General features: G+C 36.1%; 1 protein-coding gene across 4 annotated transcripts in view; it reads right to left on the bottom strand.

The window, feature by feature from the left end:
• Nucleotides 1-3,241: 3,241 nt before the first annotated feature.
• The window catches only part of LOC150076857 (uncharacterized), a 122,551-nt gene continuing 110,836 nt past the window's right edge, over nucleotides 3,242-14,956 (bottom strand). For 3 of the 4 annotated variants that reach the window (XM_090386042.1, XM_090386045.1, XM_090386044.1), the window contains one exon: nucleotides 10,068-10,500. In XM_090386042.1, the coding sequence (XP_090242168.1) occupies nucleotides 10,262-10,500 (239 nt within the window). In that variant the 3' untranslated portion in view covers nucleotides 10,068-10,261. Of the gene's footprint in view, nucleotides 3,293-10,067; nucleotides 10,501-14,956 lie in introns of those variants that run through there. The other variant, XM_090386043.1, reaches the window with a different exon arrangement.

The raw sequence follows: 14,956 nt of genomic DNA on the forward strand, positions 1-14,956 counted from the left end.
GACAGACCAAGAAGTTCCAGGAAAACACAATATTTATCTGATATCAATTTACTCGTAAACATGCCATATGACAACTTACATTTACATACATGTAATTAGCTGACACCAATTGCAAACAGTTTCTAATTTTTTGAGTGAGTATATTTCCAGAATGATTTTAGTTTACATTTATAGTGGTACTATAAACTTTTCCCCAACATACAAAGGTCTGGTGGTAAAAACAGATAAGATACTGGGCTGCTTTTCTAAAATGTTTTCACTGAATGGAGAATTTTTTTTGCCTCTATCATCATTTCCAAGTCCACATCCCTTGACTGTTTTTACCTTCTCTTGGGTTATCATCCCTCAAGTGCAGGACTTTATATTTAATAGCATTAAATGTACGGCTCTACACTATGATTAAAATTACATTTAAAATTGACAATACAGTACATGAAAACATTTGCTGTGACTGTTCAATATCATCTGTTTTTTTAAATTTAACTAAACTTAATTTATATTTTTAACCTACTAGTACTACCTTTTAGTCACACATTTTGGTCATACAGTTATGTTTATTATTGTGAATGCTTAGGTATACCTATTTTTGAGGAAAAACTTCTCAATCACTAAGTACACTTCAAAAAAGCAGATAATTTTAAAATCAGCACCTCTCAATACCTCAGAATGGGGATTGAGAGGGGCCAAATTTTAAATGGTGGTAGGTCCAGTTCAAGGCATGTTCTGAGGGTGCAATATACACTGGGATGATAAGGTAGTATGTTTATTATTGTTTTAACTGCAGCAGTTGTTCAACTAACACAAGTTAGTATCCAAATCAGGATTTAGGTTCATATTAAAATTTAAATCTAATACATCAGTGTTTGATATTTTTAACATTTAGCAGGGCATCGAACCCCATAACATATGCATACACAAAAATTAAATCTCTAACCAGGAATGCAGAGGTGTGTGGATCAAAGGATGTCTTATAAAGTTTCTCCCTGAAAAATTTCATTTATCCCAATTATTAATAACAAAGTTTGAATTTAAATTATATAATATAACTATGGTATTATTTTCAGGATAAAACAGTGATCATTAACAGAATCATGTACACTACAGAACAGATTTGGTTTAAATGTACTATGTTTTAGAGATAATGCCACCTCCCCTTCTTTGGGTTATACTTCCTCAACACAGAGAAAATAAATATCATGACATTTTCACAGTCAGGTATGACCGTGATAATGTCAGATACGTGCAACTTTTTTTGCTGCAACTGTACTGTCATTGCCTGGCTTGCTCCTGTGTGGCAGTACTCCATTTCATCTACACCTGCCAACTTTTGGAAAAATTGAATAATGAGATGCTTTTAATAGAGATCTGCCTTTTGTCAGAATTATATTCTGGCATTGGCTAAACAGTTATGGCACTTTTCTTCCAAATTAATGATAACTAATTAATGCATGTCGTACATTGCAGTGAGTAAATTATATATGTCATCATGAAATACAATAAACTTATTTTAAAATTCTTTGCTTTGTGTATTTATTTTTGTTCTGCTCACTAACATAATTAACATACCGTAATATTCTATGTTAAGTGTCAACTAATGCAAAATCTTTACACGGCACAACTTTATTTTTGTTCTGTTTATTAACATAGTTAATGAACAGAGCAAAAATAAAAATAAACAAAACTTAACAAAATATTATGGTATGTTAATTATGTTAAAGAGCAGAACAAAAATACAGGCATACCTCGAATAACGAATAGGATGCGTTCCACGAAATTACTTCGTTAAGCGAAACTTCGTTTTCAGAGGTAAAAATACTATGGCCAGAATAGGGATACGTTCCTACGTAAAGAAAATGAAAAGCTTTTTTTTTTTTTTGAACAAAGAAAAGTTTTATTAAATAAACAGTCAACTTACAAAGTGAAATCACATTTTAAAATACGAGTCTAAAGTTGATTGTTTATGCTCTTTTTCTCTTTCATTTAACAATTGCCTATACGGAGTTATTGCATTTAACACTGATCGCTTAACAATAAAACTTCTTCCTAAATCAGGATCATTTTCACTAAAAAAATTTAAAACGTTTTCAATGTCATTTAAGCACCTTTTTAAATCTTTGGTTGTTAACACTTTTTCGGCAGGAACTTCTTTAACTTCGTCTTCATTATCTTTTGTCTTCGTTGCTAACAAGGTTTTCTAAATCTTCCACTGAAAAACCATCATCTTCTGCATTCAATAAATTTCTAACATCCTCTTCATCGACATTTTCGAAACCTATTGATTGAGCCATCTGGATAACTTCATTTCTAATTTCTTGGATGTTATTTTCTTCTTCTAGTACAACTTCTGGCCATATTTTGCGCCAAACTCCATTTAAGCATTTCTTAGTGACTTCTTTCCAAGAACTATCAATATTTTCAGTTGCGTTTTTAATGGTGTAGTTTTTCCAAAATGTTTTAACTTTCATTTCCTCTTTATCCTCTAGTTCAGTTAAACTGCTTAATGTTCGACGCAGATAATAAGCTTTAAATGATGCTATTACTCCCTGATCCAATGGTTGAATCAGGGAAGTTGTGTTTGCTGGAAGAAACACAACTTTGACAGGAATGCATGTGTCCAATGTGTTAAGATCAGTAGGATGTCCCGGAGCATTGTCTAACAACAAAAGAGCTTTTTCTTCAAAGTTGTTTTTTTTTTGACAATACCGTTTTACTTCAGGACAAAAGTGGTTAACAAACCAATCAGTAAATAACTCCTTGGTAACCCACGCTTTTCTATTTGCTTTCCATATTACAGGTAAATTCATTTTTATGTTACCTTTTAACGCCCTCGGATTTTCTGAATGGTAAACTAATAACAATTTTAATTTATAATCGCCAGAGGCATTTGATCCAAAGAGTAACGTTAAACGGTCTTTGGCTGCTTTGAACCCAGTAGCTGATTTTTCTTCAATAGAAATGAAGCTTTTTGTTGGTAGCCGTTTCCAGAACAAACCGCTTTCGTCAACATAGAACACCAAATTTGGAAAATTTTCACGTTCAATTATTTCCTTTAGTTTTTCTGGAAACTTATTTGCAGCTTCTCCTGTTAATTTTACACTATGAATCCTGGCCCATTTTTTAAATTTCTCGAACCAACCACGAGAAGCCCCAAAGGTTTCCGTAATTTCTTCAGTTTGTTTAGATTTCAGGTGATTAAACTGGAATATTTTTTTTTATGTTAAATGGGGCTTGAAATTGCCGACTTCGTTATATCGAAGCTTCGTTATCAGAGGTAGCGTTAACCGAGGTATGCCTGTAAATACACAAAGCAAAGAATTTTAAATTTTAACCTGCTAAATATTTACATTCCATAACCTAGTCAAAGATGACAATAGTACACCATGATAACTTACACAAATAAACTACCCCAGCACAGTCACCTCTCAACCAATTCTGAGTAACTTAATCATCCTTCACAAAACCTTCTCTTTAAAAAAAAAAAAATGCTTATAAGGGCTGTTCAATAAAGAATGATCATAATTTTTTTAATAACATATCTTTATTAATCATCCATATTTTGATGGTGCTTTTCAAAGTAGTCTCCATTTGATGAAATGCGCTTACTCAGTTTCTGCCATTCTTCAAAAACATGGTGGAAGCCATTTTTTCACATGCATTTGAGAAATGCCTCCGATGTCTTTACAATTTCTTCTGACAACTATAAATGTTTTCCTTGCAGCTCCTCAACTTTGGAAATTTAAAAATTAAAAAAAATAAATAAAATCGCAGGGTACAAGGTCAGGGGTGTAGGGCAGATGAGGAAAACATTTGACATTAATGCTGGATAAGTACTCAACAGCCGTATGAGCAAAGTGAGGTCTTGATTTTGTTGTGATGCAGAATCCACACACCTGCATACAGTTGTGGTCATTTGCAATGAATGTGATCCCATAAAATGTTTTAGTACAGACCTGTAGTTAAGTTCCCATAAGAGTCATGAAGTCACACAACATGCTGGTAAACCATTCCATAAACATCAAAAAAGAGATAACCATACCCTTTCCTGCAGAAGCCAGAACTTTTTATTTTTTCAGTGCTGGTGATGACACACTTCTAAAGCTTTGTTGTTTACTCTCTGGGTCAAAATGATGAAGCAATGTCTCATCCACCATTATCACTTTATGCAGAACCTCACCATCTTCAGTAACCATCTGTTACAGCTCCTGACAAACCTTCATGCAAACTTGCTGTTGCTGAGGTGTGTGTAGCCTTGGAATCCAACATGCTTCCTACTGATATTCTCAATATCTCTGTCAGTTGCCTTACTGTTATACGACAATCTTTTCTCATGATTACAGAAGCAGTGATTGCGGTTTCTGTGGTGACAGCAGTGGTTGGAGGTCCACGACCACCAATTTTTGTGATTGAATCACATCCATCTTTAAACATAAACCACTTGAAAGCTGTGCTATATGGAAGCATAGATTCACCCATAAGCCTCTGTTAACATTTCATATGCTTCAGCTGATGTTTTCTTGAGATGGAAACAAAATTTGAGAGTGTCTACTGTTCCTTGTGTGTCATGTCCATTGTTACATAGGCAAAACTGAACAGGCATAAACTTGACTGACCACCAAGATTACACCGTGTGCACGAGTCAACTGTGCAGCTGCTATGAGATGCAGCTTGTTTGGGTCTTAATTCCACAGTTCAGCTAGAAATAGCAAGCAGTACAGTCATTCATGAAAAATTATGATCATTCTTTATTGAACAGCCCTTGTATTTAAATTGGCCTAACCTTTTAACAACAAATACACTGCAGTATATGATACAGAACAAACTACTTGATAACCAATGATGTCATGCTAAACTCAGTTTTGCTTAGTCATTAATGCTGCTTACAAAAAAAGTCTTAAAACTAAATTACATTTTTATTACAAAAATAAGTAAACACAAAGTTATACTAGTTCACGGTCACTATACTTAAGCTAGACTTGACCAGAGCCACTGTTGGCTAATATCAACTTTGTTCATATTTTATTAGTCCTTTTAAGTGCATATCATTTCGATAATAACAAACTAATTAAACTCACTGGAAAATTGGAAGACATGACAAACCGGAAATCTTCTGAATAAATTAGAAGAGTTGGCAGGGCTTACCTCTGCCACATGACACTTCCTCAGAAACCACCATGCTGACATGGTGCTCAATGTGTAGGGCTAGATTCTAAGTCAGTGTATGGTGATTTTCAAGTTTCAGTTTTATTGGGGAAGGAGGGGGAGCAGAGGTATTGAGGTGTCCTTTAATTACAAGAGACAGTCTTAGCCATGGTCCAACATAATGAAAATATATCCACATGATTTTTTTTTTTTTTTTTTTAAGATTAACCACGGTAAATCTTTATGTTCAAAATGTGCTAAAATTCAACCAGGAATGGAGAAAATAGGTAGCCCATGCCAAAACTGACTCCTGTACACAGAATTTGTCTTTAAAACCCAAAGTACCCTTTTTTTTAGCTATTTTAATAAGGTTGATGTTTATGTCATATCAAAATTTTCCTGTTTCAGGTATTAGTTTTATCCTTCACGGTGTTAGTTTCACTGAAACCTTTGTAAATAGGATTTGTTCAAACTTACTATAATCATTTGAGTTCTAACAGTGATCAACCTAACTGGATGAGAGAGAGAGAAAGAGATAGATAGAGATTTCTCATACAAGCTTCTCAGTACTTAATAACCATTATGAGTGCTCATGCTAGCTGCCTGGTTGATTTTTTCCTGGGTTCAGCCTGCTACCAATGATCAGGCTTAAGCATACCTTCTTGCATATATTGATATCCTCAAATATTCTAGGAGCTCTGTTATTGGTGGTGATAACTATAACTATAATAAAACAACACTGATTTTTTGGTACATACGGGGGGGGGGTCAAAAAGTTTGTACCCTGACATAGATAAAACATAAGTAGAAAGATGCCATTTTTAATATAAGTTGTCTACATATTCAATAACTAACATATGAAATCTCATTCCCATAGGTGATTGTACACCAGAGGTGGAGCCCAAAATCTGAGGAAGGATGCTATGGTTGACAAAGTGAAGGATCGAGCAGTGATCAAGTTCCTGCATTTGCAGGGCAAGAAAGCTCAGGAAATTGATGAAAAAATGAAAGTTTGTATGGGCAGAATTGTCCATCCTATGATATTGTAAAAAAGTGGAAATGGGAGTTCCAGTGCAGTCATACAAGTGTCTTTGACAAGCCAAGAGAAGGAAGGCCATCAACACCCACAGACAGTGAGACGGCTGCAAAGGTTGAGCAGCTGGTGTTGAGTGGCAGCCATGGGAATTAGTTATGGGTCTGCCCACGGCATTTTATATGACCAAAAAAAAAAAGATTTAAAAAACCCAAATTATATGATATTAGGGTCACCCGTAAATGATTACATCTACCCATATATTTATTGTGTCTGTAAATTGTGTGTTCTCTGGTCGATTTGCCTGTTTTGCTAGACGAAAAAACCCCAGTTTCTGGCGAATAAACCTTGCTATCTATGCCTGAGACAGACTAACTCAACCACGGGGTGAAAGAAGCCCATTAAAGTTCCTTGTGCCATTGAAGGGATTCGAACCTAAGCCTTTTCCACCCAGTGTGAGGAGGATGGTGACGACACCACTGTGCTACCTGCGCAGACTTTTTTACATGACCATCTGCACTTGTCTAAGGTCTCTACCCGATGGGTTCCAAGATTTCTGACACCTTTGCAGAAGCAATGTCAAATGCAGTGTTCTTGCCAACTGTTGGATTTGTGTAACGCGAATGTTGAGAACCTTTTTGATCATGGTTTCAGACAAAAATGCAGACTTCTATGATCAAGGCATTAAAACAACTGATGGGAGAAGTGTATTACTATACATGGAGATACATAGAAAAGGATTAAAGTTCCTGTGAAGTTTCACCTTTCTAGGGCTATTACGAACTTTTTGATACCCCCTCATATAGAGGAAGGAGGCTGAAAAGTTGTTTTTAACCCAATACAGATTGCAAATGTTTTCATGAAAGACAATATTGCCAATCTGTGTTGTGACTCTTCTTGTGCATTCACAGAAAATTTTGGATTTGCAACTATATTCTTCTCCTTTACAGAGGGTACTGAAGTGTGGATGGTGAATGAAGATGCCAACTGTTGAGAAAATCAGGCACCGTGCAGTCATTGAGTACCTTCATTTAAAGGGAGTGTCACCAAAAGAAATCAGAAGACAGGCAGCAAACATTAGGGGAATCTTGTACTTCATACCCCACAGTCAAAAACTTGATTGCAGAATTTATGAATGGACAAGACTGTGTAGAAGATGCACCCTGCAGTAGAAGGCCTGTTACCTTATCGACACCTGCAAATGTAGATGCCATTCATGACCTGACCATGCAAGACTGCAGAATAATGTTTAAGCACACTGAGACAACATTCAACAACTCCCATGAACAAGCTCACGAAGTTGTGGTGAATGTTTTAGGAACAAAGGTTTTTTGAGATAGGTCCCTAAAGCACTGAATGCAGATCAGAAGCAGGAAAGAGTTGTGTTGTCGTGAGATTATGCAGCATTTTGAAGCTAATGAAGCTCAATTTTTGGAGCGGTATGTCACGATGGACAGAACTTTAATCCTAAAACAATCAAAACAATGGAAGCATCCCACTTCTCCCAGCCTCCTAAAAGGTTGAGTGCAGAAGTCAGCTGGGAAAGTCATGGCATCTATCTTCTGAGACACAGCCATGATCATGGTTGAGGTGCTGAAGCTCAAGAACGGTGGGAAATTGGCCAAAAGAGCCATCTTTGGCTCCTATGGTGCACACAGCATTTGTGACTCAGGCAAGACAATATTGCCACGGTGTATTGCCAAGACAATACACTGTGATTGTGGGTTTGAGCTATTACAGATTCACCCTACTCATCGGATTTGGCTCCATCAGACTATTTTCTATTTCAAAAACCTATAAAAGGACAGAAATTCAATAGTGACAATGCTGTGATGGATGCAGTCAACAACTGGTTTGAGTCAAAATCTGAATTGTATTTGAGCAGGTTACTAAAGCTAATAGATCATTCTAGAAAGTGTGTTGACCTAAGGGTAGACTGTGTTGAAAAAGAAATGGATTTTCACAACTTTCCAGCATTCCTTCTACGAGAGGCTAGAAACTTTATAACAACCCCCTTGTAGTACAGCCAGGGCTCGCATAACGCGAGTTCGATTAACGCGTTTTTCAGTTACTGCTATTTGAAAAAAATTATACCTCAAACTTTACACAATGCAAATTTCCAGTTAATGCGATTTTTTTTTTTTTTAATGTAATAGTAGAAAAAGATTTGAATCGCGCGTTAAGCTTACTGCACGTCGGATAGGCTATAAACAAACGTTCGCCTGCTGCCAGCCTCACTGTGTTACATCAACCATCGGAAGAAGACGTGTTACTTGTTTGTCTCCTGCTAATAAAGTCAATGCAGACTTGCATTTAAAAATTCAAATTTTTAAATGAGCCAGATGAAAATGTTACTGCGAAGGAGATAACGGTAAAAGAACTAGATGAAATCTTTCGTATCGCAGAGAACCTCAAACAAAAAGGTTTGAGGTTCTCTGAGATATTTATTTTGCCAGGGCCCAGAGAAGATTGTTGTCAGCTATCGGAAATTGATTGATAAAAAGAGAAAGTCAACACTGTTCAAATATTTCTGCAACAGTCATGTCTTCATTGTGTATTTTATGTCAGAGGTTCCCAAACTTTCTCGGTTCATGGCACCCTTAGTGTCTCAGTAATTTTTCACGGTGCACCTAGACCAAAAGAAATACCTAACAGTTCCATTTATTAAGTAGTTAGGTCCAAACAACTTAATAAGAAATGTTGAAACTGTGAATTACCTCGAGCTGGTAGTTTTGCGCAATGTCTGACAGATGTCGCTGTTTCCCTTGAAAATTTAAAATATTCCACAGCGCACAGTTTGGGAACCGCTGCTTTATGCAATAAACATTTAATTCCATAATTACTTTCATTATCTTTTACATTGTATACAGTTAAAAAGTTATTTAAAAGGTATTTTTAAAATTCTTTATGGACATTCCAGAAGGTCAAGGACCAATTATAATTTTTCCTATTGATTATTATATTCGATTGACGCATTTCTGTTTTGTGCAATGCACTCGCGGGATGAATTAATAGAGTATATATATCTGTGGGTGTGTGCACACACACGTCACAGTATGGTCTTGCACACTTCATTGTATTCTCTCTGCCATACATTGAGTGGATGGCACTGAAGGAAGGCAATATCCCAATACTTAGCTGGTGTATTAAATAAGTTCGGCTTTTCGTCATAATGTAGTATTTCCATTAACAATGTTTAAATTATTAAAAATTAACATTTAATTAGGCCCCTAAAAAAATAACTTTTAAAATGTTCTTATTCCATTATAAATAATGCCGGACAAAACACTCTTAGTTTTTATCTGGATATTTACATAGTGTTAAAACATGTAGACAAAATGCAATGAAGTGAACAGTAAGATTACCTAGTGGTGTACGCCTCATGTTTCAGGAATAAGGGTTGAACTACTCACTTTCTGAAAACAGGAAGTTTTCAACCCTGGTAGGATTTTAGCATTCACTGAGTATTGAGCAAGAGGGCAGGGAGTCTCATCTCTGAAGTATTTCAAATCAGGAAAACAGTAAATAACTCCTACTAGTTAATAAAAGGGAAACAGAACTTACTTCACTTGCTCCTTATCTCTATTTCAGAGACCAGATGTTCATTTTATTGTAAATTACTAAGAATCTTGATCACACAAGGCTTGCACTTCATAATTTTACTAATTACCTTCACTGGAGAAGGTTAATAAGAGGGAACATGTTTTTAAGTGACATTTGATAAGGTGAAAGTTGTGTAAGTGAAAATGTTTCACAATTTAACAGACAAAAGTTTTTTTTTCTCCCCAAAACAAAGATAACTACACAACTTTACAGAATGTACATTTTTATTTAAAAATCTTCAACTTGTATCATACAAAGGTTGTAGTAAAATGATGAATAGCTGCATATTTATCTTAAAATGTTATTGCTCACACTGCTCTCTCACTCTCTCTCTCTCTTTTTCACACACATTATGACTACATTACATTGGATATCATAACAGATTTTGCATTGATAACTGCGGGGATTTTTTTAAACAACTGCTTGTACCACCAAAATGAATACTATTAAGATACACAGTCATAAATTAAATTACTAACTTGGCTATCACACAACACAACATCCTAAAGGAAGTGTACCGGAGTGCCTTTGTCGGCATCGGCATCTGTTCTGAGCTTCTTGAACATAGCGATCATACTGACGATCCTGTTCTCTTGCTGACAAGATTTGTTCCATTCTGGCTGGAATTTCAATAGATTTTGCACAATGTAAACTGCAAGCCCAATGCTGAAATGGCACACAAGTGTTACCCAGATATGGATTTTTGAATGTAAATACCTTGTACCCTAAAAGAAATAATTTTTCTGAAGTAAATCTTATTTACTAATAATCAAGTTGAATAACTTTTTAAATATCAAAAAGTTTTGATCAAAAAACAATATTTAAAATCCTTCAAATATTCTTAATAATAATAAAATTAATTTTAAAAAGCATACTTTAAAATAATACAACTTAATGTACAGAAAAATTTTATTTTTTTCAGTTTCCTGACTTTAATTTGGGCAAGGAAACAGAATTTAAGCATCTGGTGGAAGCATCATTCCAAGAACTTATGATTAGCCTCACGCAATCCAGGATGCTGAACTGCAACCCCCAAAATCTTTGAGGGTGACAGAAATTTCAACAGAGGTCACTGCAAAGCAACTTGCAAACATTTTCTTAGTATAGATTTTCTTGAAGTTTGCAATGACTTCTGGTTCATTGGTTGAAGAAGAGTGATGTTGGATAGCAAAAATTTGAGTTGCACAAAGTCAAATTGTGCCTCAAGAGATTGATTGAACAGAGTTGGGATCATCATGGCCTGGTGCATTAGCAGCTGGAGCAGTGCCTTCGCAGGAAGCTTATGTTTCTCAAGATAACTCTTCACTGAAGGACAGAAAACTTCACGTGCCCATCTATTGAAGATATCTTGTAATCCAGGCTTTATTGCTGCACCATAACACTCCCAGCATGCCTTTGTTGACTTTTGTTGTTTAAATACCCTAGGGATGTTAGAATGATACACCAGCAAAGGCTTCTGCTTAAAATCTCCAGAGGCATTGGCACCCAACAGGAGATTGAGCCTATCTTCCATAGGTGTCTTGTCTTCACTGAACCATAAATTTATTTCGGAACTTCTAAGAATTTTGGAAACAATAATTGTTTGTATATGCAGATCACTTCATCAAACGTTGATGAAGCATTGCTTCAATGGTTCGCTACGCGAACGATGTAGAGCTGCTGGAACGAGTACAGGGAAGGGCAACAAGATTAGTGAATGGAACAAAGGGTTGCTCTTACGAAGAAAGGCTTAGGTTTTGCAAATTACAGTGTCTGGAGACTAGGCACATGCGAGGTGATCTGATTGAGATGTATAAAGTCTTGAATGGATTGAACATACTCAATGCTAATGGGATTCTTCCTCTTGCTCAGAATATCTACCCCAGGGGCTCACATCTGGTGAGTATGGGCTTGGCACACTGAGGATCCTGAGCTGGATTGTTGTTGTTATTTGGTTTTTAAGAGCAATAGCAACTAAGGCCATATTGCTCCAGGATATGCAGTGGTCATTCCCTGACCTTTCCACATCCTCCGTATTTGGTGGTGACGGGCTCGTACCCCTGTCTAATCAAGAAGCGTGTGCTACGCACTGCTGCTCTTTCCCACCTGGCTATGGAGGTGCCGTGAGCTGGATATAATCATTCTTCTCTTTCTTGGTGATTCCTTTCTACTTCTGTGTCTCTCTCTCTCTCTCTCTCTCAGGGTAACTTGGGAGGGTTTTTTTTTTGGCTGGTGAAGCATAAGCTTCAGGCTTTCTTGCACCATATGGCTAATTAATAGACAGTTGTAGGATAGATGTGCAGAAGTGCCTTTAGCCAGCAGGTGGTTGATTGCCGGAACAAGCTTCAATCTGTTGTAGAAGTTGATAGCTTAAATAGATTCAAGGCAGAATTAGACAAACATTTGGAGCAAGTGGATGGGTGAAATGAGAAGGGGTTTTTTTTTTATTGGCTGATGCTATATAAGCTTGCTTTCTTGCGTCATCTGCCTTTACTAATGCTAAATTCTACAAAAAGCACGATTTGTATGTAACGACAGCTGGTTGGATCGATTTTAAAACTGGCATAACATCGTTTTGGCAAAAAATTAGTGGAGAATCTCAATCTACAGACCCAATAATGGCAAATGAATAGATTGACTGTGTTTGGGCAGAAATCAGGAAAGATTTCAATTATGAAGACATCTACAATGCCGACGAAACAGGAAATCATGTTTATTATTAATTAGTATTATTTTTAATGATGGAGAAATAAGTTGTGTTTAGTGTTAAGTGTGTGGTTTTAAAATTACAAAGAAATAAATTGTGTTGATTATTAAGTGTACTGTAGTTTATACAAGAATTTTAATACAAATATGTAGGTATATACTAATATATTTTCTCTCTAATATTTCTTTTGTTTTTTGAATCTGTATTTTTATCAAGTTATTGAGAATTTAAAAAAATAGGGGGCAGATTTAACTCATGACTGATATAGTGAGTAATGATTATAACGAGGAAATTGTGTTAGTCCCTTGATGCTCGTTATAACCAAATTTGACTGTATTTAAAAAATTCTATTTTTTACACATTTTTAAAAAAGCAAAAAGTAATGTAATAAAATATATAAAAATAAAACTAACAGTGGCTTCTATTTTCAGTTCAGAGAACCATTAAGGGCGTAAAATTTAAAACTTATGAAAGAGTACATATTGAAAAGGTTGTTTAAGCATGGGTAATACAATCCACATTGCTACTACCCAGGTAGTATATGCATGCATTGTTTTATTATATCTCATATTGTGAATACCTTCACAACGAGTTACCTAGGTATTGCGCTACTTCGAATAAGTAACACTTCTCTGGTAGAGAAGGCTACTGTTACTTGTTCTCAGATGGGCACCACCACCCTAGGCAACTTGTGAAGGTATTCACGATATGAGATATAATAAAATGATGCTTGCATACTACCTGGGAAGTAGCAATGATGGAGATGCATTACTTATGCTTAAACAGCCTTTTTCATACTCTTTGACATTTTGTCAAGAAATATATTTAGATTAAACCATGCACACCAAGTAGTAGTAGTAATCGTGGCATGTGATGCAAGAAAGCAAGTGTATGAGCTTATATAGCATCAGCCAAAAAAAATTCACACAACCATTCCTTCTGTTTGTCCAGTTCCTCCTTAAATTTATTTAACTCATCAACTTTCACAATGACAGATAGAAGTTTGTTCCAGCAATTGACCACCTGCTGGCTAAAGACAAATTTCCGGACATCTATTCTACAGCTGTCTTTCCTCAATTTCAATTTATGCCCCCTTAGGTTCGTAATCTGAACAAGTGGAAGAATCCCATCAGAATTCAGCGTGTTCAACCCATTCAAGGCCTTATACACCTCAATCGGATCACCTCACAGGTGCCTAGTCTCCAGCCACTGCAATTTGCAGAACTTAAGCCTCTCTTGGTAAGAGGATCCCTTCATTCCCCTCACCAATCTTGTTGCCCTTCTCTGTACACGCTCAAGCAAATCTACATCCTTCCTAAAATGAGGCATCCAGACCTGTATGCAGTACTCAAGGAGTGGCCTGACCATTGCCTTATACAGAGGAACAATCACCTTTTCCCTGATAGCAAAATTCCTGTATATTATTGACAAAATTCCATGACCTGCTCTAGCAGCCTGTCTGCATTGTTCAGAAAACTTCATATCTGACTACACAATTACTCCCAGGTCTTTTTCATTTTCTACCACCCTAAGTGTAGTAATACCACACAGTTGGTACGTTCCTCTGGGGTTACTTCTGCCCATCTCTCATAAGTATCTCTCATATTGTGGAGTTATACTTCATAACTGGGTTGTCACTACTGCAACAGGGTACCTGTCCGCCCACCGATGATGGAGCCAACCAGCTTCGAAAAGGTGCTGTCTGGATGGTGGTGCCCATCTGAAAATAAGTAACAGTAGTCTTCTCTACCAGAGAAGTGTTACTTATTCGAATTAGGTGCAATCCCTAGGCAACTCATGAAGGAATTCACCATATGAGATATAATAAAACAATGCATGCATACTACCTGGGTAGTAGCAATGATGGAGATGCATTACCCATTGTTAAACAGCCTTTTTCATACTCTAACATTTTTTGTCAAGAAATATATTTAAGGAGTACATATTAATGTGATTTGTCAAATAAGCAATAATAATTAAAGCAAGAAACTATTTTATATCAATAATAATAGGCACAAAAAGCACTTCTGTACAGCATTCAAAAATAAAACAAAGTGAAACTATTTTCTGTTGCAGAAGCCTCTACCATATGTCAGCCAAGCATCAATTTCAAACAGTATGTGCCCAACTCATAAACATGTTATTTATGAGACACTGAAAGTGAAATTGGCTGTGAAGCAAAAAAGTAAAAATAGTAAACAGCCAATGCTGCACCTCACAAGGTGCTTTGCACACTCAATTCCACATTAACAATAATTTTTTACTTTAAAGACAAAACAAAATTCTGGATACATTTAAGGCAGAAAAAAAAAAAATCCAATTTTTAACACTATTGATAGTTAATTTGCAACACCATGTGCAGATGACTCTCATCAACTGGTGTAATACCACCACTTTGCTTATTGGAGGCATGAAGTGGTGAAACCCAAGTTTAGTCTCCAGAGGAAAGCTCTGGCAACTACTCCCATCTCTCCCATCATGCAGTTTGATGGTTT

This window comes from Mastigoproctus giganteus, chromosome 12 (genome assembly GCF_048544385.1).
Source record: "Mastigoproctus giganteus isolate SK-2022 chromosome 12, ASM4854438v1, whole genome shotgun sequence".
Classification (NCBI taxonomy): Eukaryota; Metazoa; Arthropoda; class Arachnida; order Uropygi; family Thelyphonidae; genus Mastigoproctus; species Mastigoproctus giganteus.